Source organism: Boleophthalmus pectinirostris, unplaced genomic scaffold, assembly GCF_026225935.1.
Source record: "Boleophthalmus pectinirostris isolate CB_2022bp ecotype Guang Dong unplaced genomic scaffold, ASM2622593v1 HiC_scaffold_2, whole genome shotgun sequence".
Classification (NCBI taxonomy): Eukaryota; Metazoa; Chordata; class Actinopteri; order Gobiiformes; family Gobiidae; genus Boleophthalmus; species Boleophthalmus pectinirostris.
In genome coordinates this window covers 26,503,879-26,529,737 of record NW_026571152.1, presented here as the reverse complement: position 1 = coordinate 26,529,737, position 25,859 = coordinate 26,503,879, and the positions used below count along the sequence as shown (strand labels likewise).

The window sequence follows — 25,859 nt, the reverse complement described above, 5'->3', positions numbered from 1 at the left end:
GGGCTGGTATCTGCAGCAGGAAGCTGAGGAGTCTGAAGGGTGGAGGCTCAGAGTTGAGCCCTGAGCCGCCCCTGAGTCTCCGCGGCGTCTCTTCGCGGTTCAGGACGTGAGCAGGCGACATGATCGGCCCGACAGGAAGTCCTGGCATCTGGGAACAGAGGAGGGAACGAGGGCATGTGACCTCCACTCACCACCAGCTTTTCCAAATCTTGTTAGCGCAGCTAGCTGGCTCCAGGGTCATTTCCCAGTTTCCCAAGGTTCAGAGGGAGATTAGTTCTCCAGTGGGGCCGTCATCCCTGAGGACGCTGACAGATTCACAGGCTGATCGGCCCATTAGGCTCGGATAAAGAGCCAAAGTCCAGGCCACAGAGCGCACAGACGCACATCAGCTCCCATCGCATCAGCCTGCATCACTGGACTCTACCAATACTACTGATACATTCAACTATAACAAAATAACTGTAGTAATTTAAACCACACTGTCCAGCTTTTGAAAAAATGCCTACGATTAAGTAAACATAATAAATTAAGTAAACATAATAAACAACCAACCATATGACTATGCTTTTTTAATGGAGAATATACGGAATAAGTCTGTTAATGCGGCTGAAGCATTAACCATATCAGTCGCCTGGTCAGAGTTCATTTTACAAAATATAAAAACAAAGAACAATGTACAGAAACATGGTCTGGTTTACCAAAGAGACGCTCCGCAGGGGAACGCCACTAAGCAAATATTGGCAGGATAAATGTGATTTTGGTCATTGTGTAACCAACAGCTCAATGTGTATTACAGTACAAGCATCGTATCTGTGTTTGGGGACACAAACAAATTAAATAAATATAAAAAGCACATTTCGTTCAAACATTTGGTCTGGCAACATTTTGGACCAGAATCAATGATGTGGTGCTCCAGTAAAAGTGTTCAAAGTTCAGTCTGACTGTGGTCTTACATTGAAGGTAACACTTCTAATACTGTTCATCAGTTCACAAATGCTAACACGACAGGAGGCCTCGAGGAGACCATAAATATACTAAAGTCCAAATCCAATGTTCAAGAAGCTTTTCTTTAATTTGTTGTTTTCTTTAACACCAAAAACAACAGAACCAACTCCTCCTCCTGCAGAGAGCAGCAGCAGCAGCAGTGTAGAGCTCCAGTCAAACTGTGGGGTTCTTCCCTGTGGTGGTCTGCTGCAAGTATGTGGGCCGCTTGATGCGCTGCTTCCTGCGTTTAGGTTTACTCTTGGCCTTAGTCAGCTGGACCACAAAAAACGACAAGACCACCATAGCTCCGAGGAAAGCAAAAACTGGAATGGTCTGGCTAACCTCCTGATTATAACGTCCAGGCATTATTCCTAAAAGAGAGGGCACTGTTAGTTGTGAATTCAGCCCACATCCTCAAAAACCTTGTGTTCTTTTTTACCTCCGGGGATGTCCCATGCACCGCTCTCCCCAGGAGACAGGGGCCTGACCTGGGGTCTGTAGGCCCGCACGTTGGGCAGAGCCACTTTGTCCAGATCCACCGACAGAAGCTTCTGGTGTTTCCATAGGTTACTATCAAATTAACAAAAACAAAATACAGGCTTCCGAACAAAAGTGGTAAACAAAAGCAGGTGTTTTCTCAATTTTGTGTTTGTTAATGTCATTAAATATATAATAAACTAATTTTATTTAGGTATTTTTTGGATTTGAATAAAAAATGTTAAAAAAAAAAAAAAAAAAGAAAAAAAATGGTCACTCATGTCAAACTCAAACTACAGTCCTTAATTTTCTAAATGACTGGAATTTCAGATTTGTTTAAATAAAAGAGTGAACCATGTATGCACATACCTAGGTGCTGTCTCATTGAGTGGCTGAGGCTTGGCCCACGACAGGTGAGGACAGGCTGGAAGAGGGCGGGGTTTTGGGTCCCCTAGGTGAGCCTCTAGAACCTTGGAGTAACGGTAAAGATGGTTCCCTAAAAGCAAGAAGCACTATTTTAGTCAAATCAGACTTTTTTTTTATAAAACATACATGAAGCTTTTGTGATCTTCTCTAATGCAACTGTACCTTCCAGTCTTTGTGGCAGTGGCCGGTCTAAACCTGTAGGTGGTGCCACTCGGCTGTGGGAGTGGCTCAGACTTGGAGGAGTCATGCTGTAGGAGGTATACTGCAGGAGGGCATCCAGCAACCAAAAACAGTCTGAAAAACAAAAACACAAAAGAAAACATTTGTTTGTTTTATAAACAGGAGATGATCAATTATCAATGAACAGACCGCACTTAGAAACAGTACCTTTCTGCCGATGACTGTCGTCGATACAGTTTGAATCTCCATAGAGTGCAATGCGGCCTCCCCCATCAGAGGGGGTTTGGTACAGTCCTAGAATGGGCACTGCCTCTACTACTGAAGTCTCCTGCTGTAGCACTTCCAGTCCTACACATACACAAATTATAATTGCAAAAACATTAGCTTTAAAGTCCATCAAACAGGTTTCATAATTTCATAAACTCGTAATACCTTGGTCCTTTAAATTTTTAGCAATCACAATCCCATCTTCTGGGAAACGAGCGATACTGCAGCCTGAGGCATAGTACACTGAGAACAAAGAGAAGATGATTAAAAATGGAAATACACACAGAAAAGCAGTGGGTTTAATACTTACTGTCGTGGTCCGCCAAAGTGAAGTCTCCCTCATAGAGACCATCACTAAAGGCCATTCCCCACATGGAGATCAGCTCGTTCAAAGCCGGTACGTTGGCGCCCCCTGTGTCTGGCATCCACCACTGCCTGCAAATTACATGGGGGAAAAAAGTAACAAAAAATGTATTGCCCAAACTAATTAAAAAGTAAACAAGCATGAATCTAATATTTTAAGAATTCAAGTAAGGGATCTTTTGTCCAGAACAGTGTGCCGAGTAATGCAATTTTAACTGAATGGACATTGTTTGAGTGCAGTAAAACGATGTTTTTTGAAGACTTAAATAATAAATTATATATATCTATGACAAATTTAATCTTGGGAATTCTGTGACAGCTGGTTGAAGGAGTACTGAGAAAAAGAAATGGTTTGCTCAGCACAAAAACACCACTTCATATTGTTTAGTTTTTTTTAAGTGAAGCTGAGATATGGTGCTCTTAAAGGAGAGGAGCAGTTTATCATAGTATGACAGTGGGATGATAAGGCCTATGGGGAAAACACTCAAGGTAATCGCGATTTAAAAGGCCCCATATAAAACTAAATGGATTCCTGTGAGAGCTTTACGCCATGTATAATTCTGTTACCTAATCAAAAACATACCTAGAACTGTGTTTTGTTTCAATCACACATGTTTGAGTGATCCTTGATTATTAGTCTGTCTACATCTCCAAAGCTCAAAATGCTCTGCTCCACACTGTGATGTCATGAAGTGGTATTTTTTAAGTTAACAGCTGCTTTCTACCTTTTTGTTCAGTAGAAATTCACAATTCTAGGGCCGAAATTATCCAAATGATTCTAATGAAGGTTTATGGAGTTTAAAAACACAGTGGAGCACTTCCAGTCTTACTACATGACATCACAAGGTTGAAGGTGGTTTGTGCGTTAAACATGTGTGAATGAAACAAAACACAACCCCGGGTATGTTTTTGATGAGCAAACGACATTATAATATAGATCAGAAAATCACACAATATGGACACTTTAAAGCAATCAGAAAACCTACGAATGCTAAATACTTGAACAAATTGCCTACACCAAGAACAAACAATACACATGTACTTTGGCATAATTATGATTCATATGAGGCAGTATCTCTCTCTGTGCGCAGGTGCAGCCAGCCCTGTGGCAGATGATTACCTTGTGTTTTCGTCGTAAAACTTGACCCTCCTCATGACAGACGTGTTGTACCAATCACTGAAGATAATGAGAGACAGGCCATTATCAATGTCCCTCTTCAGCTTTGTTATCTCCTCAGGGAAATACTCTTCCTCACTGTCCACCATTAGCAATGTGCCTGTGGAAACATTAGTCATCTTATTTTTATTTATTTTTTAACAGGACCCAATCAATCAGGGAAAACATGATAGACAGAGACAGAGATAGACAGATAGACAATTGGCATACTTCAATTTACAAGGCAATATTTGGACTACTGCCTCCCTACATTTGTACTTTAATCACAGAGAGATGTGTTGAAGTGTACTCCTTGCGATGTAATGATCAGCTTTTGCTTCACACAGCTGGGTAGGAAAGCCATTGTCCACTCAGCTCCAATGGCTTGGAACATTTTGCAGAAGACTAGAGAGTGACTCAGTTCTCATCCTTAAATGCTTTTAAAGGCTTTTTAAAGGTGAAAGCCTCAGAGACTGCCTCAATAATGTGCACTTGTCATGTCATTTTGTAGTGATTTGTATGTGTTGTAACTATGTGTTAAGCTGCTGCCTCTTGGCCAGAACTCCCTTGTAAAAGAGCTTTTCAATCCTGGTTAAAAAGGGTAAAACAAATATAAAAATAGACATAAACTGATATAGACGGACAGATAAATAGCTATAGACATGCATATAGGAAAGAGAGAGAAAGATAATCAAGATTTGCGATACACTCTTACCATATTGACTAGCATCAAAGCATGTTATGGGCGCTCCCAGTACTTCAACAAAGTATCCCATGCTTCTTAGGTGCTGGTACATGTCCCTAAAGTTAGTGTGTATATGATCCCCATTCCTGTGAACAAATAAGCAGATAATAACATTTACAACGTATATATACAAGTTGATATAAAAAGCAGTTGATATAAGAACATGTAGGCCTGTCACGATAACTAATTTTGAAGCACGAGATACTGTTTAAGAGAAAATCATAATATGCAACAATAATGAAACTTCTTTTTGCCATTGATATCATCACAATAAAACTATTCAATCCTAGATAACGATTTTTAGATAAGCAGTATACAGGCCTGAGCTGCAACAAATAAATAACTGAATGAAGCCATAAAAGTTACAATCCTCTACAGCTCAAATCCCATGGTATTACAACAACAACAAAAACCTTCCCATTATCACAAAGAAAATGTGCACACGGTAAATACTGAGCCAAAAAATACATTGTTCAGGCGTTCATAAATTGAAAGATAAGTTGGTAAGTAGTAAGTATCGTGACAGGCCTAAGAACAGTCGAGGAACCCCACCAGTCTAATGGGTCGTTCTTCATTCTCAAGTTGTCACGGGGAAAGTAACCCGGTGGGTAGCGCAGGTTGTGGTACTGGTCCCACAGCACCCTCTTGCTGCGCGGGGGTGTAGGCACAATCTTCACTTTGATAGGCAGTTTGACAGTGGAGGTCAGCTCTCCCTCCACATCCGACTGCAATCCATTGGTAAAGAAAAACATGTTATTTTTAAAGGATAACTATAAAAACATGTCATCTGCGGTGTCGTGACTCACATCGTTCTCTGCAGGCGACGCCACGGTTACCATCACATGACCTTGAGCTATTCCTTCCCACGATGCCGCTTTCTTGGCCACAGAAATGGAGACCGCCAAGTAGCCCACCCACGGCCACAGCACTGGAGAGTACGAGAGCGCTACATCTATGTGGTCACCATTCTGCGGTAGATAAGGCTGCCAGATCGGCTAAAGAAGAAACAAAACAACAGAAATTATAAACAAAATGAATGGTCCTATATTATATCATAGATCAAAATAGCGTAATATGAGCTTTAGGAATTACATTTCTATTGTTGTGTTGCAGAGCTTACCTTGTCCACAATCCTGCCTGTGACTCCCATACCATTAAGAATAGTCACATTTACAATAGTGGGCATCCCTCCATAGTAGATGGGCTGAGAGCAGTAAGGCCACATGTACGGACACTCTGTCAGATCAATGTAACTGGGAGACAAGCTGGCAGAAAAAAATGGAGACAGTAGTTAGCAGTAGTTTTCACTAGAATAAATTTGATCTCCAACTCTTTCAATCTGTATAGGTAGCATGAGTTATTTTGTATTTTGATTAAGACTAAAATTAGGCTTTATTATCCCTGTAGGGAAATGGGTCCCAGGGCAAAGAGGATTCATCTCCAGATCTTGAGCTAGGATTTTACCTATAATCATCATCATTATCTAGAGTACAGACTATAAACCAATATAAAACTTTTTATACTAAAGACAGTGACATCATTAAATCAAAATGTGCCAATTTTCATCCATTGCAAACATTATTATTATTTATTCTCTATTAATACCACCACTACTTACATGACTAAGCCACTGTAAATAGTTTATATTAGTGAGTTTATAAAGAAACAAAATGTAACACACATTGAGACCTTGTCAACATAAACCTTGTAAACCTCTGAAGCACCATTGCACAGTGCTGCTTTACCTGGCCTGAGGTCTGTAGCTGTTGAGGATCTGGTAAGCTCGAATCAGGTCCAGTTTTCCGTGGCCCTGCTCAAACATGTTGACCCCTGGGAGCCTGCGGGCCGAGGCAATCAGAGCCTGCTTCATGGAGGCGGGGTTCACCAGCTCCCGTTTCCGTACCGTGCTGCAAAACACAGAGACGAGAACAATGGGAGGGGCTGGTTTCAAATGTACTGGGTCATAACACTGGAGGAATAGGAATACCGTGAGTGAATGCAAAGTTACAAAGATCTGAGGAAACAACTAAAAACACACTCGGAGAGCATTTAGGTGTTCATAATTTAGTGCCTGATTAATGAGCACAATATTTAAAATAATTCTGTTTTATGCATCTACATAAAGACCAGACCTACATAGGCACAGATAGAGATCTAGGTGGGAATGAGCTTATAGGGGAAAGCAGAGACATTATTCTAGTTTACAATGGCAGTGTGTAGTTTCCTTTCGAAATATGAGCCATTTGCAAACTTGCACATGGGTTCAATTACATGTACATAACAAGAGAGCTTTCACCATATAAAGGGGGATATTGACAGAGAATTCTACACTGACACAACACCTCCCAGAGGGTCACATCTCAGTGGTGCTGATGTAGGATTGCAGCAACAGATTTAGTTACACAAGAGTGAGTTCGAAAAATCCCTCATGTGTCCTCTGATGCTGCTCTGTAAAAGCTTCTGCCATTTATCTCTTTTGGAAATGATAAGGGACTTTCCAGTGACTCTAGTGACTTCAGGTGGTAGAATTTCAAAACAGAAAAAACTACGGCAGGAAACAGAGCCATGAGCACACACCTGGCCAGGAGAGTGACCGCCCCTGCCACCACTGGAGAGGCCACGCTGGTGCCAGACAGAGAGCGGCAGCCCTCCTTCATTCCAGAGCCACGTACCCCAGAGCCATAGGTCACAATGTCCGGCTTCACCCGGCCGTAGCCCCCTGGCAGCTCCTACATAAGGGGGAAAACAGCAGGTATTAAAGCAGAAAGTCTCACCATCATAGTTAGAACTGAGAGGATGATGACTGATGAAGTCCTCACTACATTTGCGGACCACACAGCACTGGTCTTATTGAAACCCTCAGTCACAGTCACCTTAGATTTGTCAGACAAGCCAAATGATTTTCTGTTTATTCTTTCAAAACTGATACTGATAAAAAAGTAAGCAGTGGCTCACAATGATTGGATCAAGGTAGGCATTTGCTTTTGTACTGCTTGAGTGGCTCTGTTCAGCAGTAAGCTACATGGAGTCATTTCTACACAGATGTAGCCTGACATTTTCTTCATAGCTTTATAAGCCACTAGGTGAGTAAGAATAGTAGCAATGCACCCAGTTCTCAGAATTTCTAATACATACAACTATAGTTAGGAATACTTTCAACTCTGCCACTATGAAGTGAAAGATTTAGTTTACCAAGACAGAAAATAATTAGAGACAATGAATTCACCTTGAGAACCATTCATCTATACTTCAGAGATTAAAACTGGTGCATAAAATGGGTTCCTTTTAGGAGAAGTACACAGAGGCGAGTCATTATAAAGTATGATTTTTCAAGAGTTAAGACAATGGTCATTGCTTAACAACATGATTCAGCTAAAATCTGGTGTATTTGAGGAAATTGTGTGAGAGGTTGCGTTCATGAATTATTCTGATATATTTAGTTGAGTGCGTCAGTCAGAGCTGTCTGAAAACTGTTCATGGCTGAATTGGAACAGATGAGGTGAGGAGAGAGATGGACTCAAATGGAGGGCTCAGATCGTGAGGCTGATGTCTGACTGAGGATGTTTATGGAGCAGGAGTCATAAATTAGTTATAAAGTTTTGGTTGAACAGTTTTGATATCACAAACTGATGAAGTGGACTGGGTGGGTGTGGGTGTGTCAGTAGCTCACCCAAGTTGTCATGCCCCTGGAGGAGAACCGGGCAATATTGTCCTCAAAGTCAATCCCTCCAACCCCGATGACATCCATCTGATCCGCAGGGTTGTTTAGGGTCCTACGAGATAGAAGCAACTTAAAGGCACGCACCCCCAAATCTCATAAACATGCAATTCTGATAAATGCCTTTGTTACTTTGAAAGCAAGGCAGCATTTTTGATAACACTTTCTTTGACTATCTTACCCATATAAAGGTCCATCATTCCCAATAGCCGATACCATTATCACTCTGTTGGCAGTCAGCTCCCACACCTGTCAATGCAACTTTCATGAGGTTGAAACATTTGACTTTTAACTATATACATTTCTTATTATAATTATTATTAATTTTTTTTTTCAGTTTTATGGTTTCCCACAATTTGCATTCAGGTGAATTCACTCTGAATGATCCTTACACAATAAATTTTGTGTCAAATCTCTCCCAGCATATGACATATTGATTTTTCCAACATCTATCAAAGGGCTAAAGAATTCTATAAATAATTCCATAATGCCACAGCTGTTGTGTTCTGTCTATATCCGAGGGAGTTGCTAATTTTAATTCCAGTTTGTTTTCTCATTCGGGGACTGGTTGGACCAGTTAAAATTGTTATTAAATATTAAGATGACAATTATTATTACACACACCTATAATCCAAGCCTACCTAACTAAAGTGAAAATTTATAAAGCTATTTTTCTATTTTTGTTTCGTCTTAGTCTCCGTCTTAATGTTTTCCCTTCATTTACATTCAGGTGCAAAATCCTAACATTACTTTTAATAAGATGCAAACGTAATACATTATAGAACACAGCTGCTTGTTGAAGATCTCTGAACATGTCTTTGTATGAGTTGCATGCATTTTAAAGAGCAACTGGTATGTTGGTTGATAAAGTAATGGGTAGTAATGGGTCCATTTGGTCACCTTATCAACAAAAGGGTGGTCCATGAAGTCTGGGCCCCCAATACTGAGATTTAGAACATCAATCTTCTTTAGGATGGCATAGTTGAAAGCATCCAGGAACCAAGAGGTGTAAGAAACCTTTGAAGGGGACATTAAGACTATTTAGATACAGCAGCATTGAACAATCAACAGAAAATAACCCTTTTATCTTAAGCATCTTTTTGTACCTGATTATTTGTGAATACTTTGAAGATATGCAGTTCTGCGTCTGGGGCAAAACCTTGGCATTCCCTCATACTTGCGATTACACCAGCTACAAATGTCCCATGACCGAGGCCTATCAGAGACAACATCATAGAAAGTTAAGATGGACAGAATGCTAAAAGATATTTTAGTGTGGATGTCCATCGAGCTCACCATCATCCAGTGTTTTCTCATTTGTCCAGTTAGTCCTTTCCTTAACGTTTTTGAAATGAGGGTGTTTTTCACTTAGGCCTGTATCAAAGACAGCCACTTTCACACCAGCCCCTGCAAACACAAAACAAGAACTTCAGAATCATGGCACTTTTAGAAGATAGTGTATTGATACTTGTGTTTGTTTTTCAGTCACTTTCACCTTTTTTGTTCAAAATCAGACGGCGAATGTTAGCTTGTGTCTGTACTTTTATGTGTGAGAGAGTGTAAATCATCTCACTTGTTGTAGTTCAGGTAAGTCAGCTATTTTTGATCAGATTGTGTTAAAATAAAGCTCAGATTAAAGGTGCACTGTGTAACTTTTCTGGTGGAGGGATCGCCTGCTTTTGCCACCTGTTTGTCTCCATGGAGATGTTATTGTTTTGTCTGGGATGTCCCGGTATATTAAACATTTTCATTTTGCATTTACTCAATATCATGGCTTTTTATTTCCCTAAAAACTTTCATTTTTACTGAGTGCTCGCCTCTCCACAGATCTGGCATGTAACTTAGCTATGTGGTGTCTCCGCAGAGATGAGTAAGTATAATAACATACTGTTGAACATTCCAGGTAACATCTCCATGGAGAGAATCGGGTGGCAGACTCTCCGCCATAAAAGTTACACACTGCAACTTTAAGTCTAACTTGAGTAACGGACCTTCTAACAGAGCAGTGCTTTCGGTTAACTTCACACCCCCGGGGAACGTTGATGTTATCAGCTGCAAAGTGTCAATATGTTTAACTAAATCTTGTGAAACTGACCCGTGTGCCCCATCTGCCACAGCACATCAGCCTGCAGGATCTGGGCCACATGGCGGGGGATGGCGCGCAGTAGACGGCGGCTAGAGTGGCGCCCGGTGGCGTGCCAGAAGCCCGAGCCCAGAGACAGACTTGTCCTTCTGAACGGGCGAGAGGACTGCCACGACTGCCACCGCTCTGTCTCTGTGCTGTTACAGGGAGCGGCCGGTTCAGGAGCTGAGAAGATGTAAGGACAAAAGGCAAAGAATCATTATGTGACCTGTTTGAACTGTGCTACACTTCAAATTATTGTAGCATGAAATGATGATGAAACATGAAATGAAACTGAAAACTCAAACTGAGATATGACTACTGTGTCTATATAACTTCCCTTGTGGATCAATAAAGTCTAAGTCCAAGTCTAAGTGTAACTAACTAAATCCAAATACAAATACACTTTATTGCTATAGCACATTTTATCAACAAAACAGTTTCCAAAGTGCTGCACATATAAAGATAACATTAAAAACAACAACAGGTATTAAAAATAACAGGGGGTATAAATGCTCAATTTAACCTTGCCAGTCCTAAAACACTAAACCAGTAAAGTCAAAAAGCAAACCCATGAAATAGCAATAGATAGGTAAAATAATTAAAATATAAAATTTTAAAAACACACAGGACCACACAAATCATGCAGTGTTAAAAGCCATAGAATAAAAGTGGGTCTTAAGACAAGACTTAAAACACTCCACTGTGGGGGCTGTTTGGACATGGGGAGGCAGAATTGCAGAGAACAATTAAAGTTTTACACTGGCATCTTTGAAAATTTATAGTGTTCACAAATGTCTTACAAAAATTCCAATGCACTAAACACTGTTCATCAAACTACAGAGCAAAGATCACATACTTTACATGGGCACAGATAAAAGCTTTTGCATTTTAGTAAAGTAGTGCAGGCCAATGCTACAATTCAGCTTTCCCTATTCTTTTCCATTTCTCTGTTTAGAGTGTTTAGTAACACTACAAAGGAGCTTATCTAGACTCTTCATAATGTCACTCAGCTGCCCCAGTCTTTCACTCAATGCAAGCTCCAGGTTATACACTGAATTATCCTTACACAATACATTTTGCATGAAAAACTCTGCCAGCACATGACATATTGCTTTTTTTAATGCCACAGTTGTTGTGTCTTTCATATGCAGTGTGTTTTGGCTTCACCGTGTTCTATTGTGCACATCCGAGGAAGCTGCTGATTTTGATTTCATTGTGTGTTGTCTCATTCAGCGACCAGTTGGTCCAGTTAACTATTATAACATTTTAAGATGATGCTTATAACTTAAGACCTACACACACCTAACACATAATCCAAGCCTATTTAACTTAAGTGTCTATGAAATTGTCACATAAATTATGTTCTGTGTACTACTGAAGACAAAAGACTTCCGTCATTTAAAGAGCCCATATTTTTCTATTTTTGATCTGTGTTATAATGTTGTTTCCTCTCATGTTTAACAAACAAACCATGCAAATTTTGAAAACACGTGCAACACAGAAAGTGCTCAATCAGCCTTCACTGGAATAATTTAATCATTTTAGCCCTAGAATAGACTAATAATAAAGGGATACGCAAACGTGTAAATGAAACAAAACATAACTCCAGGTATGTTTTTGAAGAGGTAACAACATTCTAACATGACTAAACATACTAGCTCACGAGTCAATTTTGCATAATATAGGACAGTTCTTTGACATTCTTCTTTTGTGTGATAGTGATACATGTACTGGTGCCGGCAGTGTGTACAGTTTTACTCACAGGGGATGTATTTGAGAGTACGGAACACTTTGCGCTGCGGAGTCACCCTCTTGATGTAGGGGTGGTCCTCGAGGGTGAGCAGGCTGCTGGGAGATGCCTGGCGTATATGGACCAGCTCAAAGTCACTGGGGAAATCTGACGCTGGGTTTTCTCTGGGAACAATGTGCCACTCCAGTCCTCCTCCGGCATTTCGCAGAGCACTACTGATGTACAAACTCCGAGCTTTGGCTGAGAAATACCCATTGAATGCCACTATGTACTCTGCAATGCACACACGCCAAGCATAAAAAGGTTTGATTTAGTTACAAATTTGAATATCAAAACACACACACACACAAAATACAGTGTAAGGGAAATTGTCGTACCGTGCTCCACAACTTTAGTGGAGAACTCGAGTTTGACAGTTAGCTGGGTGCAGTTGGAGCCCTGTGTGGAGACCGGGGACGGGCCAGACTCTGGTTTGGCTCCAGTCCCTGGCTCTGTCCCTATTACAGCCATGAGTCCAAAGAGCACCCACATACACGCAGGAAGTGGCAGCATTTTCCTCATGTCTCTGTTCACTTCAGATGACAAATGAGCACTCAATGTTGGATTAATTACTAATGTCGTTTCAGGTCCACAGTTCTGAAAACAAGTCCATTCTGCAAAAGGCGGACGCAGCTAGATTGATTTCTTTCTGCGTTTTCTCTCCATGGTGGTGGTCCACGGTGTTGGTCAGTGGAACTGCCAGAGTGTTGAGATGGCGGCCATGTTGGTGGGTTCAAAAATACGATGGGAAGACGACAAGACAAGAGAGTTTGTGGGCACTGATGAGAGGATCCTTTCTTCTTCTCCAACACAGAACTTGGATTTATGTCTGGACAAAAGGAAGAGTGATTAGGACAAAGTAACTAGGAGCCTTTTTACTATCCAAGGCGAAGGAAATGAAAATATGGACCAATACCATAGCAATTAATAAATCAAATTAAAATGTTATATATTTAGAATGGGATGTCCTCAAATGTCTTTCAAATAAGGTACTATGATACTAAAACCAAAGAATATCAAAGTGTCATGCAAAAAACGTAAAGCTATCCATGCATCTTTTCCTGCTTGAACAGGAGCGAAGTGACAGTTGCAGCAGTTAATTTTCTTGGCCAATCAAATTGTATTCTTGATGACTGACACAAATCTGAGACATATGACATGATCTCAAACCTCTTTAGTTACATGAAAAGGGAGGCTCTGGCCTGTTTCAGGATCACTCTCTTGGTCTTGGGCTCACAGAAACTGTAATAAAATACAGTTGTCCACAAAGCAGCCACAGACTCAGAAGCAGGCTGAAGCCTACAGGGAAGGTCCAGCCCAGCTTATGCAACAGTCAGGAAGCACCAGGTTTAGCTGCTGCTTTATACCAGGGGGGAAAATGACAGGCTGTTCCCACTGTTTGATGACTCAAGTTAAACAAAGATGGAGGTTTATTTACAAAATGGCAAAAGTTTAGGGAAATTTCACCACATCAAGATCCCCCTCATAGCCCACTCAAAGCCATCTGTTCAGTGGGCACAAGAGTGTGTTTTTTTTTTTTGGTAAAGGACCAGTATTAACAACCAAGTGTACAGCCAAGATAATACAAATAATGTGTGTGAACACCCACTCAGAGCAAGAAGTGTTTAATAAAAGCAAAAATTAACCAATAAAAAGACAACTAACCAGAAGTCCTCGGTAGCCAATTTTATACAGAAAACATGTTTTTATTTTCATGTATTTATATAGCATAATTTAGAAAGACGTAAAACATTTAAATGTATGGGTGTTTTTGGTATTGCATTTACTTTTACACACACAATGTGATCAGAGATCATATTTAACGCAGTAACCATTGAGGAAATCTTTCTGAATGAGATAACACAAACTATTGCATTAAACATTCAGCCTCAACACTTAATTTGAAGTCACTGATTTAAAAGCAGTCAGAGCTGCATGGCCCTGTGCTAAACACTGGTCCCTGTGACTGCAGTGAGAAGCTTTTCTTACATTTTCAATGCAATTTCCAAAGCAAGTGGGAAAAATAAAAATATTTTTTCTTTCAAACAAAACTATGTGAACTTAAAGTTAGATTAATCAATTTAAACATTTGCCAAGCCCTAGTATACATTTTTAGAGTGTGAAAAACACCTCCAGGTGTCAAATCATAATGTGTAAGAAGGCAATACCAAGCTACAACTTCATAAATAGATAACCCTTGTGACCCAATACTGCTGAACACAGAGGACTATAAATGTGGGAGATAAGTAAAGGTGGTCTATGTCTAGGAAACCCCCTGGCATGTGTGGTCAGGTCTGGTAGGTGGGGCTTTGGGTGGGGGATGCAGTTCCGTCTTGGGGCAGGATACAAGACAGAGAATAAACCTGGGAGAGTCACTACTGGCTTAGAGCTGTAAAAATACTCTGCCTGGTTGAAGGCAGGGTACTTAAACATTGGGTACAGCCACTTGTGTAAACATTGCACCAAACCGCCAATACAACACAAGAGCTAGATTAGAAGTTACCCAAACCATCACAGACCCATCACCATTTCTATTCAGTAATCACATCAATATGGTGTTAGATGGCTTGGTCAGTCAAAGACTTTTTTTTCGTTTTGCATTTTTAGAATCATCTTTCAATGCACAGAATGATGTAGGACATGTGTTTAGCGTTGAGTAAAATTCCATAGAACTAACAAACAACACGAGCCTAAAAGACATTTAATAATAGGTTTTCTTTGGGTTTTGCTGGAGTTATTTATATTCTTGATTTTATGGAAATCGTTTTTTAATATATAGGAAGGGAATAGTTTTAATTCAAAAATACTAACCAAAAGACCATAAATATAACTACTTACAAGACCTGACAAAGAAACTCAATGTAAACAAAACATACAGTCTCGGTACACAACGAACGAGTATTTCAGAAGTATTTTAAAGACGTATTTAAAAACAACCATTCTGCTAAACTTTGAAATAAACGTAATCAATATAACACAGTTAATCCCTGTCTCTCGTGGTTAAGGGAAAAAAAAACTGTTTTTATCATCAGCTCAATCACTGCAAACACAGCACATATGCTAGAATCGTGGGCTAACAACGTTAAATGCTAGCTATATACACCAGGCATGTAATACATAAATAACTACGATTATTTCTTATTATATTATATGCCTAATAGATAACAAGTGACTAAAAGGCATTTTTATAAGGAAGACGACAGCTGAGCGAGTTTTAACAACAGACCCTGTATTTCACATGGACAGCGCTAGCTAACGAGCCTGCTAAAATATAATGTTTGTTAAAATACTTACTGGACAAAACCCGACAGAATCCCTACAAATGCAAACGCTGTCCTGACATGTGTTATCCAGTTTGTGATCAGCTAACGCCAGCTGAGTGCCTACTTTGTGTCGAACAATGGTTAGCAGTAAGCACTAGCTCAAAGCGATACAGCTGCAGACCTGTGACGGCTGAGGGCTGGGTTGCCAGATAAGAATAAATTATCCTCGTTCAGCATTTACTCTTACACCAATATTATGCGTGCGTTAGTGCTATTCCTAATGCAGTGATGAAACAGTGAATTTAACTGATTTAAGTAAATATAAAAACAAACAAAAGTAAAAGATTTTCAAATCAGTTAGTGCTACCATAAACTTTTATAATAAGAATCTGATATATTTACAAGGAGAATTGTGAATTTCACGAAGAAAACACTATTTATGTAAAATATGTCTTGGTTTCATGAACTGCACCAGACTACAGTATATGCTTAGTTTTCTCAAATCTGGCAACCGTCTGTTGATAGTCTGTTCCAGTTCCCCGCCACTAGATGGCACTATAAATATTCCAAAAAAGATCACCAATTATAAAACATGAGGATTAGGGATATACCAAATTCAAAAGAACGTTTCTAGTTATATAGTCGACTTGATTCATGAAATAAATTAAACAGAAATATGAAAACAATCCTTAATAATGCTGAATTGATTGATTTCATCTTAACCCAAGAACAGTCATCATGAAGCAAGAAGTGTTCTTTTAACTCCAAATCCAATATCCAATCAGAGGTAAAAAAAAAAAAAAAAAGTGAAGCAGTTGACTGTTATGATTTATTTAGACAGACAGAAAAACACAGGTAACAATTTTGCTACTTCATTTCAAATGACTTCATTCATATAAAAATAACATACAAAAACAAAATAGTTTACATAAACCAAAAAAAAAAAAAAATTGTGCTCCACAGCTGATTTGATGTTGCTTGTAAAATTTACTTGGCAGGGTATATGATTAAATCAGTTTTTTAGAACAGTTAAGCATGGCCTTACAGTTACAGTGTGGGAAAAAACATTTGCTTTTCATTGCATTTTAGTAAAACATATTTTAAATAGATTTAATTAGGAAATTATAGCGATTACATTACAAAGACTGACATGTTTTTGGTAAATTCAATTCGGAGAAAAGTGAAACACCACCCGTCTAGAAGCAGTACAGTTCTACTGATACAAGTACAATGTGTTGAGAGGTCAGCTGTCATGGCTCGGTTGGTTTCAGTAACACATTTAGTCTGAGAAAGAACAAGTAATAAACTGGAAGACATCCAAAAGGACATACACAGAATAACAAAGAAAAATACACAAATGGTATCAAAACGTTCAATATAATGAAGTGCTTTCTCAGATGAAAAACATCTGTATTATGTGTTTTCAGTCATGTGGTGCAGCCCTAGATCTACAGTAGATAGGACAAGTAGAAGTAGAACAGAAATTGCAATAATGTTTGAATACAAATCCGTAATCATGCGGACAACATGTATTGTTTCTTTATTTCTTTTAGGGGCTTTAGGTGGCCAGACAAACTGGCCATTGTCTAACTGGGTTCCTGTGTCAGGCCTATAGCTGCTGCCTATAAGACTGACTGTTTGCTTGTCCTTTGTGTATGTAATTGTAAGAGACAATATGTCAATAATGAACACACTTTTTTCCTCTTTCATTTAAAGCTTAATTAACTTTTTAAGTGCTACTTTTACTGCATTTTTGCTTTACTTTCTTTCTTTGGTTCCCTTAGACAGTTCACTATTAAGCACTGATTATTATTAGATATTATATTATGAAGTTCATGGCACTTCTGCTTCTGGTATTACCCCTGGACACATTCTATTAACCCTGCAGCCTAGTATGACTATCCTCAATCCACCAATGTGAAGAATCACAAAACTAAAATAACTTTCAATGTAATAAAAGGTTATGCTACTCTTACAGTACACACAGCCATATTACAAAATACTGACAACTATGCCATGGACCACTTCATAAGCAAACGTGTAGTCTATCATTAAAAAGAAATACAGCTCCAGATACCAGATATGCTGAATGCTATATTAGTTACAGTTAGTTAGGACATATATTTTCATTTTCAGGGCAGGTTGCAATCTGACTACATTTAAAGATCATAAACAATTCACAGCACTTTCCTTAGGAATGGTAGAGAAGCAAGGGCGTATTCCCTTAACTGTGGAAATGTCACTAACAGAACTCTGTTCAACAGATCCTTGTGAAGGTCATTATCCAGTGACCGTTTGAATGAAGACTATAAGCAATAATAAATAAATATGTACAAACAGGAAAGAGAGGACTAAGAGTGACAGTCCCTTTAAAGGAACAGGGACCAGAGGATGAGATGAGTCTTTATACATTTACAGTCACAGTTTGTACTGTACAAAGTTGATTCAGTGGTCACATGTACAGGAGTATTTGCAGTACTAGCCGTTGTACTGCTGTTGGTAGCGTCGGTTGAGCTCGCGGAGCTCCTTCTCCCTCATGCGGCGGGCTTTGTTGGACTTTGTGGAGCGGCTAGAGCGTGTGGAGTGGGAGGACTTGGTGCTGTGGCAGCGAGAGGAGGCTCTCTTCAGCAGGTTCTGGGAGATACAGCGCTGCAGGTTCTTCATGGAAGAGGAGGCTGCCATGCTCACGATCCACGGGTGCTTCAGGGCCTGTCCCGCTGTGAGGCGCTGGGAGGGGTCCACTGTCAAGATCCGCTCCACAAAGTCTTTGGCCAGGTTTGATACACTGGGCCAGGGCTAAAGAGAGAAACACAACAGTGAAAAAGTGCATCACATGTATTTAATGCATGTGGAATATTATTGCTATATTGAATCTGCATATTTATTAAACCCCTAGTATTTTGATGGAGATCATTGTTTTCAAAATACATTTTAATATTAAATATATATATCTTCACATGGTAAACAATAATGTGATAAATCAATGTCCATCGAATGACAAAGATGTAAGATGTGTAATATACACATTTCAATAAATAACTTAATATTTGGTTATTAAATGTGTAAATATATGTGTAAATATATTTAGACTAAGCTGTCAAAGGGTTATTGTAAAAAAAATAATAATAATTTGCTTTCATTCTGTAATAAACAAAAACAGGTGGAAATTGGACTGCAATGGCTTTTCATATCAGAAGAGGGCAGCAAAGGAAAGATTAAAAGAAACTCTTTAAAAGTCGGAAAAATCTTCTATTTGAATAGAAACCTATATTCACATTACTTCTACAAACTTGCTGTAGGCCAGGTTAGTTAAAACTAGTGCTGTATGTATTAGTTGTGGATGGTGTATATTTTATCAGCACATAAAAGATCTGGTAAGTTCTCAGTTAACTGAGCCTAGCCTAGTTGTTGAATGGAGACATGTCTCTCCTCAGAAAAACTCACTGCTCACTCACTCACCCCCTGCTTGGACAGGAAATGGGAATATCAGCACTGCATGCCTTTCTATCACCCTCAGTCTTCTGCTTGATGCCCTGCTCGGCAACAGACTGTGTTTTCAGTCTCCCAATGGACAATTACTGCCCCTCCACACAGCAGGTAAATCACAGTGTAAGTTAAAGCTCCACGACACATATACTGCCCTTCTATGTACACTCCTTTGGCCCTAAACTCCTACTGGCTCTTTATTGGCTCTAAGCACAAGTGAGGAGTGGGATTAGTAAGTGCAGCTGGAGACAGAGGCTTTATTTAATGTAGTGGTAAAGTGTCCACCAGGGCACTGCACCCTCTGAACAACAAGGACATTCATGTGTGTCTCACTTTTGAATGTTTACAAGCAGAGGTACTATAGAATTTAGCTAGACAAAATATTATATAAAAGCAGTAGTTCATGACCATGAATAAACAATCAATGAATACATCTAAAAATGCAGCAGAGGTTCTGCCTTGTATTTTTTACTTTGTAAAAAGGATAGTATGTCATGCATAGACGAGAATATTGAGAGAGGCTTCAGAATCCATACAGGTTAATCAATGTAATAATAATAATAATAATAATAATAATAATACAATCATTGTGACTGAAACTCAATGATGTCTGTAGCCCTATTAAACAGAGGTCATGAATAACTTCAAGCACATTTGAAATGGGCCCTCTTTGTTACAGCATCGCTCTTGAGAAATCTTGTTAGCTTTGCTCTTTTTGATGAGTAATACTTTAGCTTTGATTTTTGGAGCAGTAAGCTAATTCTGTGTCATTAGATGTGTTCAATTTGACCTTGAGAGGTATATTCTATAACAGCCATTCACCACAGCTCTCTCATCAGTCCAGAGACACCACAAGGTTTTCAAATCATTCTGTACTGAGAACAATAAAGAATTTTTCATGTTAGATTTACATATGGAAAATAATTATGTAAATAAATATGTACAATAAATGTAGTAAGGGCAAACAACTAGATGAATAGATGCCAATTTGGTCTATAACATAAAATTGTGATTTAACTATATGCAAAATTTGAATTTGGATTATCATTATAATCTTATAAAATATCTAATAAAATATATATTCGTGTAAACATTGCTCACCCCTATCTTACAGACATGTACAGACAGTTGTGGAAGGTCCAGCACTAGTCAGCATATACTCAAACATCAACCAAGGGCCCCTCTGTAAAGCTCAATGGCAACATAAACATCCTACGCCATGAAACAAAGGAACAAACTACTCAGCATTCCTCCATCCGGATACACAGATAGAACATAAATTACTACATAGACAAACACTTGGTGATGATGCACATTGACTGGAGAGTTCAATACACACTGGTAGAAAAAGGGAGGAGAAGACAGGAATAGATGTGAGTTTGAGAAGAGGAGGCCCAGGAGAACGTCGGCTTTAAAGGGCCCATATTACACTATTTTCTGATATCTGTTATAACGTTGTTTCCTCATTACAAACATACCTGGCATTGTGTTTTGTTTCATTCACACATGTTGAACACACAAACCCTGCATATTTAGACTGAGTTCTTCTCTCAAACAGAAAACACTCTGTTCCACCTTGTGATGTCATGTGGTTAGACAAGAAGTGTTTCACTGTGTTTTTAAATGACATACACTTTCACTAGAAAGATATGGATGATTCCAATCTTAGGATTGCCAATCTCGACTGAACTAAACATAAAAGGAAGCTGTTAATTTGAAAACTACAGCTTCATGACATCACAAGGTGGAACAGAGTATTTGGAGATTTGGAGATGTAGACAGACTAATAAAAGATCATTATTATTATTATTATTATGTGTAAATAAAACAAAACACAACTCCAGGTAATGATACGTCAGATGGAGAAAAAAGGTAGAGCGCTTCACTGGGTCTTGAAAGAGTAAAAAAATAGCAGTGCGGGTGCTCTAAGAGGGTTAAAACAGTAGTCTAGAAACAGAAAGTTGGTACCACACAAAAGTGGTACCACTTTGCCCTGACGAAGACCATCTTGCTGGTCGAAACGCGTTGGCATCCCTTCATGCAATAAAGGACTTTTAATGTATTCAGTCGGAGTGCGTTGGGTTCGTACCTTGCCCATTTTTACATTTTTCGGTAAGGGTAACTTTCTGTTTCTAGACAACTCCAGGTATGTTTCAGAGGAGGTAACAACATTCTAACATGGCTAAAAGCTCACAAGAGCCCATTTTGCGTAATATAGGACCTTTAATAAACATGTCGGCTCACAAGAAAATCTGAACTTGTTGGAAATGTGTTGACAAAACCTCATGCAGTGTGAGGAATGCATTCCAAATATGGGTTCTGTCTGCCGGCAGTGTGAGAGTGAGCTCACAATGGCACACTTAAGGAGGATTTTAGGCTAAAAGTAGATCAACTTTGTGTCGTGGACAGAATGGAAGTGGTATTTTTACTATATATTTTTTCTTTGATATCTGTCCTCCGACTATCCTGTTCTATATAATTACAATAAATAAGAATTAGGAAACAAGAATAAATAGTAGCAGCAACGAATATATATTTATATTTTGATCTAGGATTGAATTGTGTTTTATTTTAGATGCTGGATTTTGGGGGCCAGAGAGGAGGGTGGGCAACTAAAATTAATATTGTTCAAATGCAGCAAGTTCTTGGGTCTTGTCTCTCTTAGAAATGATCAGGTTCAACTAGGGCTGGGGCATATGACCAGAAATTAAAGTCACTTTTTTTTTTTTGTGCACACCCTGGATGATTACTATTTTAATTGATTTTAATCAAAGTCAAAGCAGGGATTGCTCGTCTTTCAAATAGTGGAAACTCTTTAGATTTTCATTCTTATCATATACTATTATTTTAAAACTTGTAAGTTGATAAATATATAACTGCACAATAACCCTAGAAAGAATGTCAGGAGTGAACCTCCTCAAGCAATTATTCAAAATCTCGATTATTAGAAAACAGTTTAGTTAGTTTAGTTTATATAATTAGATGGGGACAGTGCACAATATATATTAACCTTAACAGAAGAAAGGTTGTACCAGGTTGTAGCACCAGTGCTAATTTCCACCTGTAGTCCCTGGGTAGGTTAATTGACTGATTGTATTTAATTAGCTATCAGCTACTCTTCCTGGAGACCTATGTAACCTGTTTTGGGATTCATTAATTTGATTAATTGCCCAGCCTTAGGTTCAACATTTGTCAATTTTACCTTTTAGATATTACTTAAAAATACATAAAAATCCCATCCCAATTAATGGCTGCACTCTTACCTCTCCTGTGAAGCTGTATTTCCCCTTGAGAATCTGTCTGTAGAGCCTCATGCGGTTGTCATCCTCAAAGGGCATGGTTCCACTCAGCAGGATGTAGGAGATGACCCCAAGCGCCCACATGTCCACAGCATTGGTGTAGGGCTTCCTCACCAGGATCTCCGGGGCGATGTACTCTGGTGTACCACACGTTGTCTTCATCAGACACTCGTCTCCTTTCTTGCGGCTGTTGGCCAAACCAAAGTCAGTGATGATGATTTTGGAGTCCGCCCCTGGGTGGTAGTAGAGGAGGTTCTCTGGTTTCAGGTCTCTGTGAGTAATTCCCAAAGTGTGCAGGTATTTGACGCCGTCCAAGACCATCTGTAGGACTCTGGTAGCGTCCCGCTCAGTGAAAGATCCTCTGGCAATAATCCGGTCAAACAGCTCTCCTCCAGTGGCCAGTTCCATGACCATGTACACGCGCTCTGCCGTCTCAAACACCTCCATCAACTGGATTATGTTTGTATGACGAACGCGCCGCAGAACGCACAGCTCCGACTCACAGACCTCCCTTCCCTCCCGGTATCTGGTCTCTATAATCTTTATGGCATAAGGCTGCCGTGTACTTTTATGTTCTACTCGGACAACACGGCTGAAACTCCCTCGTCCTATCAAAGCCTTGATGTCATACTTGGCCGTGACCCGCGGGTCAAACTTGGCTCGATACTTGGCGACCTTCTTGCGCTGGGGGTCCGACAGTTCGGTGGGCTCTTTAGGGGCCTGAGCTGAGGCCATGGGAATAGCAGCCTGGGCTTGGAGCGGTGAGGCTGCCCCCATCTTATCCCCTCCACCGGTACCTCCAGTCTTCTCATCTCCTCGTATAAAGTGCTGATAGATATCCGTCTGTGGGGGCTGTAGAGGGTCAACCTGAACAATAAAAAAAATCAAATCTAACACTGGTCTGGACACCAATCGCCAAAGTACATGCAAAGATGAGTATTTTATAATATACACAGTCATGATGACTGACCTTTTTGACCAGGTCCAACTGAACATCCCCTGGAGGCTCAGGGAGGACCTTACTGTTCCTGCACCCCATCACCTCACATGATGTTGGACCGCGGCCGGTGCAGCCACACTGGGCTCCAGGAGTCCTGCCTCATCACCTCAATTGCTGATCCTACACAGTCATGCACCACCAAAGCTGTCCTGACAGTCCATATATGTTACATAGAGATAATCATCTGTCACAAATGAGCTCTGAAATGTTATAAACTCATCAGTTACACTTTATGTAAGCATACAGTAATGTATCATTTGTTGCACTGAGAGAAGTGACTATATAGTTGTGACTTAGGACAGCTTGCAAATATTAGAACTAGGAGGTCCATAGACATGCACAAAAAGACATTGATTGGTGTTAGACACCAGGCAGAGTGCCCGAGGCATCCAACACATTTGAAATATGCGTGAGTCAGGATGCCTTTAAAATTCAAAATTATCCTTGAGTTTTATGACTTCCCAAAAATATCAGATCAACAAAGCTCCATCCACAGGGAAATGGTGCAGAGTCAGCAGTCGCAGATGAAAGAGGCCTCTGGAGAACACCAGTCTGGAGAGAGGCGGAGAGCAGCTCTGAAATACACAAGAGTTAAACATCACTGACACATACGGAAGGCTCAACAATACACACGCCATACACATATAACTCACTCACTGATAATGGAGGAGAATGTGAAGTTACTCTGAGGGAACATGCTGAGGCCATATTGGACAGCTTTGAGTATAGATATCACTTCCATAATCTCATTTCTAAACATGTTTACAGAAGAACCATAACAAAGGTTTATTTTACACATAACGGTATTATACATTTGCAATGTGAGAACGTTTTTCAGATTCAAAAACTGACTGTTATCATTTTGAGACAAAATACAAACTTAGTATTAGAAATGTACCAAACGGTGGGCTGAAAATGGCTTCACTCGTGTTCTTGTCTGTGTTGTCTACCCCTAAATAATCCCAACCTCCCTAGTTTCATGACAGCAAAGTGATTATCATGTAACAACTCAGTTATTACACGTGAAAGAGTGATTTTCTGCTCACCTTTTTACTCATCCATGAGAAAGAAGTTTGTTTGTGTGTGCTAACTAGCCTGTTAGCAGCAGGGCAGGACTCCCAAACTGTGCCAAACCCAGCCTCCTCACCCCACTCTCACTCAGCTGGGCTCTCCATTTTCATCTCGGACTTGCACAACTTTTTACTACAAAAACTACTTCCAGATCAGAGATGTCTTTATATAACGCGTCTTTCGCTAGTTTAAGGATTTCCGATTAGCTCAAGGTAATGTAAATGATATCAAGCGACATAAACATGTAAAGTTGCCCCCGTCAGTGCTTTTCTGGTCGGTGTTTTTCGGACAGGAGTCAGGACCACCTTCCACAACAAGCGCGCGCCCACCACCACACACTTCCGCTTTGGATTTCAAAATAAAATAGACGCGAATCAAAAGCATCTGAAATAATTAAAAATAGTCATTTTGCATTGTTTATTTATTTCCGTATTCATTGTGAAATTTTTTATAAAATGTCTCGCCATGTGCTTTACAATCTAGTGTCTAGATTAGAGTGACCAGACGTCCATATTTACCCGGGACAGTTCCAGTTTTGAGCCCATGTCCTAGCTGATTTATCCAAAACCATTCATTTTCCCCAGTTTTACACAGGAAATCTCCCAGGTGTCCCTATTTTTAACCAGTTTGATACCTGCCAACAGTAACGAGAGGCATACATTGTCACTTGTTGAGGTAAAATGCAGAAAAGCTGCTTAAAAATGACCAAAAGACAAAGAAAGTGTGACTATACTCACTCACATGTTCGTTATGAATGGACCGAGTGCAGAACAATTTTCCTTAATTACACACTTGTTTCTCAATTTTAATATTAACAACCACCCAAACCGAGGGTGTCCCAGGTTTTGATTTTGAAACTCTGGTCACCCTAGTCTAACTCATTAACGATTATTAAATATAATTATGATTATTTTAATAGTAGCATAGTCATAATTATTCTGATGAATCATTCGTTCCATCTCTACTGCCAAGCCTATGTGACACGATTTAGATACGACATTGTTTATTTAAGGCAGGATTAAACTAACAGCGGATAGGCTCATACAAAACACATTTGAGAATAAAAAGTAAATGTGCACTGACTGTTGTTACTTGAGTGTTTAGGTAGATGTATGTGATGTTCCATATGTATGTGTTTTCATATAGGCCTCAGCACTCAGAGTTAATATGACTGTCACAAAACCATACAGTCTATGCGCAAAACAGAGCTTCCGGTGCCTCCATCTGCCCACTTGCAGCTTGACTAGACGCTCCTCATCACCACGGACTCCTTTTGTAGAGACGGGACGACCTCCCTCGGTTGAGACGACCCCATAAGTCCTCTTCGTCATTTCCTGCTCGGCTCTCATAAACTGCTGACTTCTTTTCTTGGAAATTTACTAGAAGACCTGGGAGGCCTGTTTCCAGCTAAAGTTCAAGTTCAGGTAATAGGCCCACTCAAAAATTGACCATAGTCATTGTCCTAATTTGCTCATGTATTCAGTCGTAGCTTTTTTTTTTTTTTTTTTTT

General features: G+C 39.7%; 2 protein-coding genes across 3 annotated transcripts; both read right to left on the bottom strand.

Moving 5' to 3' along the window:
• Positions 1-554: 554 nt before the first annotated feature.
• On the bottom strand, positions 555-15,688 carry mbtps1 (membrane-bound transcription factor peptidase, site 1). Its single transcript, XM_020934815.2, has 23 exons — positions 15,525-15,688; positions 12,569-13,059; positions 12,204-12,464; positions 10,412-10,624; positions 9,613-9,723; positions 9,423-9,532; positions 9,217-9,333; positions 8,498-8,565; positions 8,269-8,371; positions 7,176-7,327; positions 6,344-6,505; positions 5,719-5,863; positions 5,405-5,593; positions 5,151-5,323; positions 4,569-4,684; positions 3,818-3,974; positions 2,645-2,769; positions 2,500-2,577; positions 2,275-2,415; positions 2,050-2,181; positions 1,831-1,957; positions 1,424-1,554; positions 555-1,355 (listed from the first exon to the last, which is right to left on the bottom strand). The coding sequence occupies exons 2-23, from the start codon at positions 12,750-12,752 to the stop codon at positions 1,159-1,161; spliced, it is 3,192 nt and encodes a 1,063-aa protein (XP_020790474.1). The 5' UTR covers positions 12,753-13,059; positions 15,525-15,688; the 3' UTR covers positions 555-1,158.
• Positions 15,689-16,352: 664 nt separating this feature from the next.
• Positions 16,353-24,652, bottom strand: pskh1 (protein serine kinase H1). Of its 2 annotated transcripts, XM_055155282.1 has the most exons (5): positions 24,325-24,652; positions 23,936-24,030; positions 23,249-23,853; positions 22,243-23,145; positions 16,353-18,289 (listed from the first exon to the last, which is right to left on the bottom strand). In XM_055155282.1, the coding sequence occupies exons 3-5, from the start codon at positions 23,315-23,317 to the stop codon at positions 17,972-17,974; spliced, it is 1,290 nt and encodes a 429-aa protein (XP_055011257.1). In that variant the 5' UTR covers positions 23,318-23,853; positions 23,936-24,030; positions 24,325-24,652; the 3' UTR covers positions 16,353-17,971. The 2 variants fall into 2 exon arrangements, with proteins under 2 accessions (XP_055011257.1, XP_020790475.1); XM_020934816.2 differs by lacking the exon at positions 23,936-24,030.
• Between the last annotated feature and the right edge of the window lie 1,207 nt (positions 24,653-25,859).

Bases quoted from the DNA above. Each gene is read 5' to 3' on its own strand.
- mbtps1 (XM_020934815.2), bottom strand. From the start codon at position 12,752: ATGAGGAAAATGCTGCCACTTCCTGCGTGTATGTGGGTGCTCTTTGGA. The intron at 4,685-5,150 runs GTGGGGTTCCTC...ATTTGTTCACAG, and splicing joins AAGAACGACCCATTAGACTG to GAATGGGGATCATATACACA. The intron at 1,356-1,423 runs GTAAAAAAGAAC...CCTCTCTTTTAG, and splicing joins TGCATGGGACATCCCCGGAG to GAATAATGCCTGGACGTTAT.
- pskh1 (XM_055155282.1), bottom strand. From the start codon at position 23,317: ATGGGGTGCAGGAACAGTAAGGTCCTCCCTGAGCCTCCAGGGGATGTT. The intron at 23,146-23,248 runs GTCAGTCATCAT...TTTATTGTTCAG, and splicing joins AGTTGGACCTGGTCAAAAAG to GTTGACCCTCTACAGCCCCC. The intron at 18,290-22,242 runs GTAAGAGTGCAG...TTCTCTCTTTAG, and splicing joins AATACAGCTTCACAGGAGAG to CCCTGGCCCAGTGTATCAAA.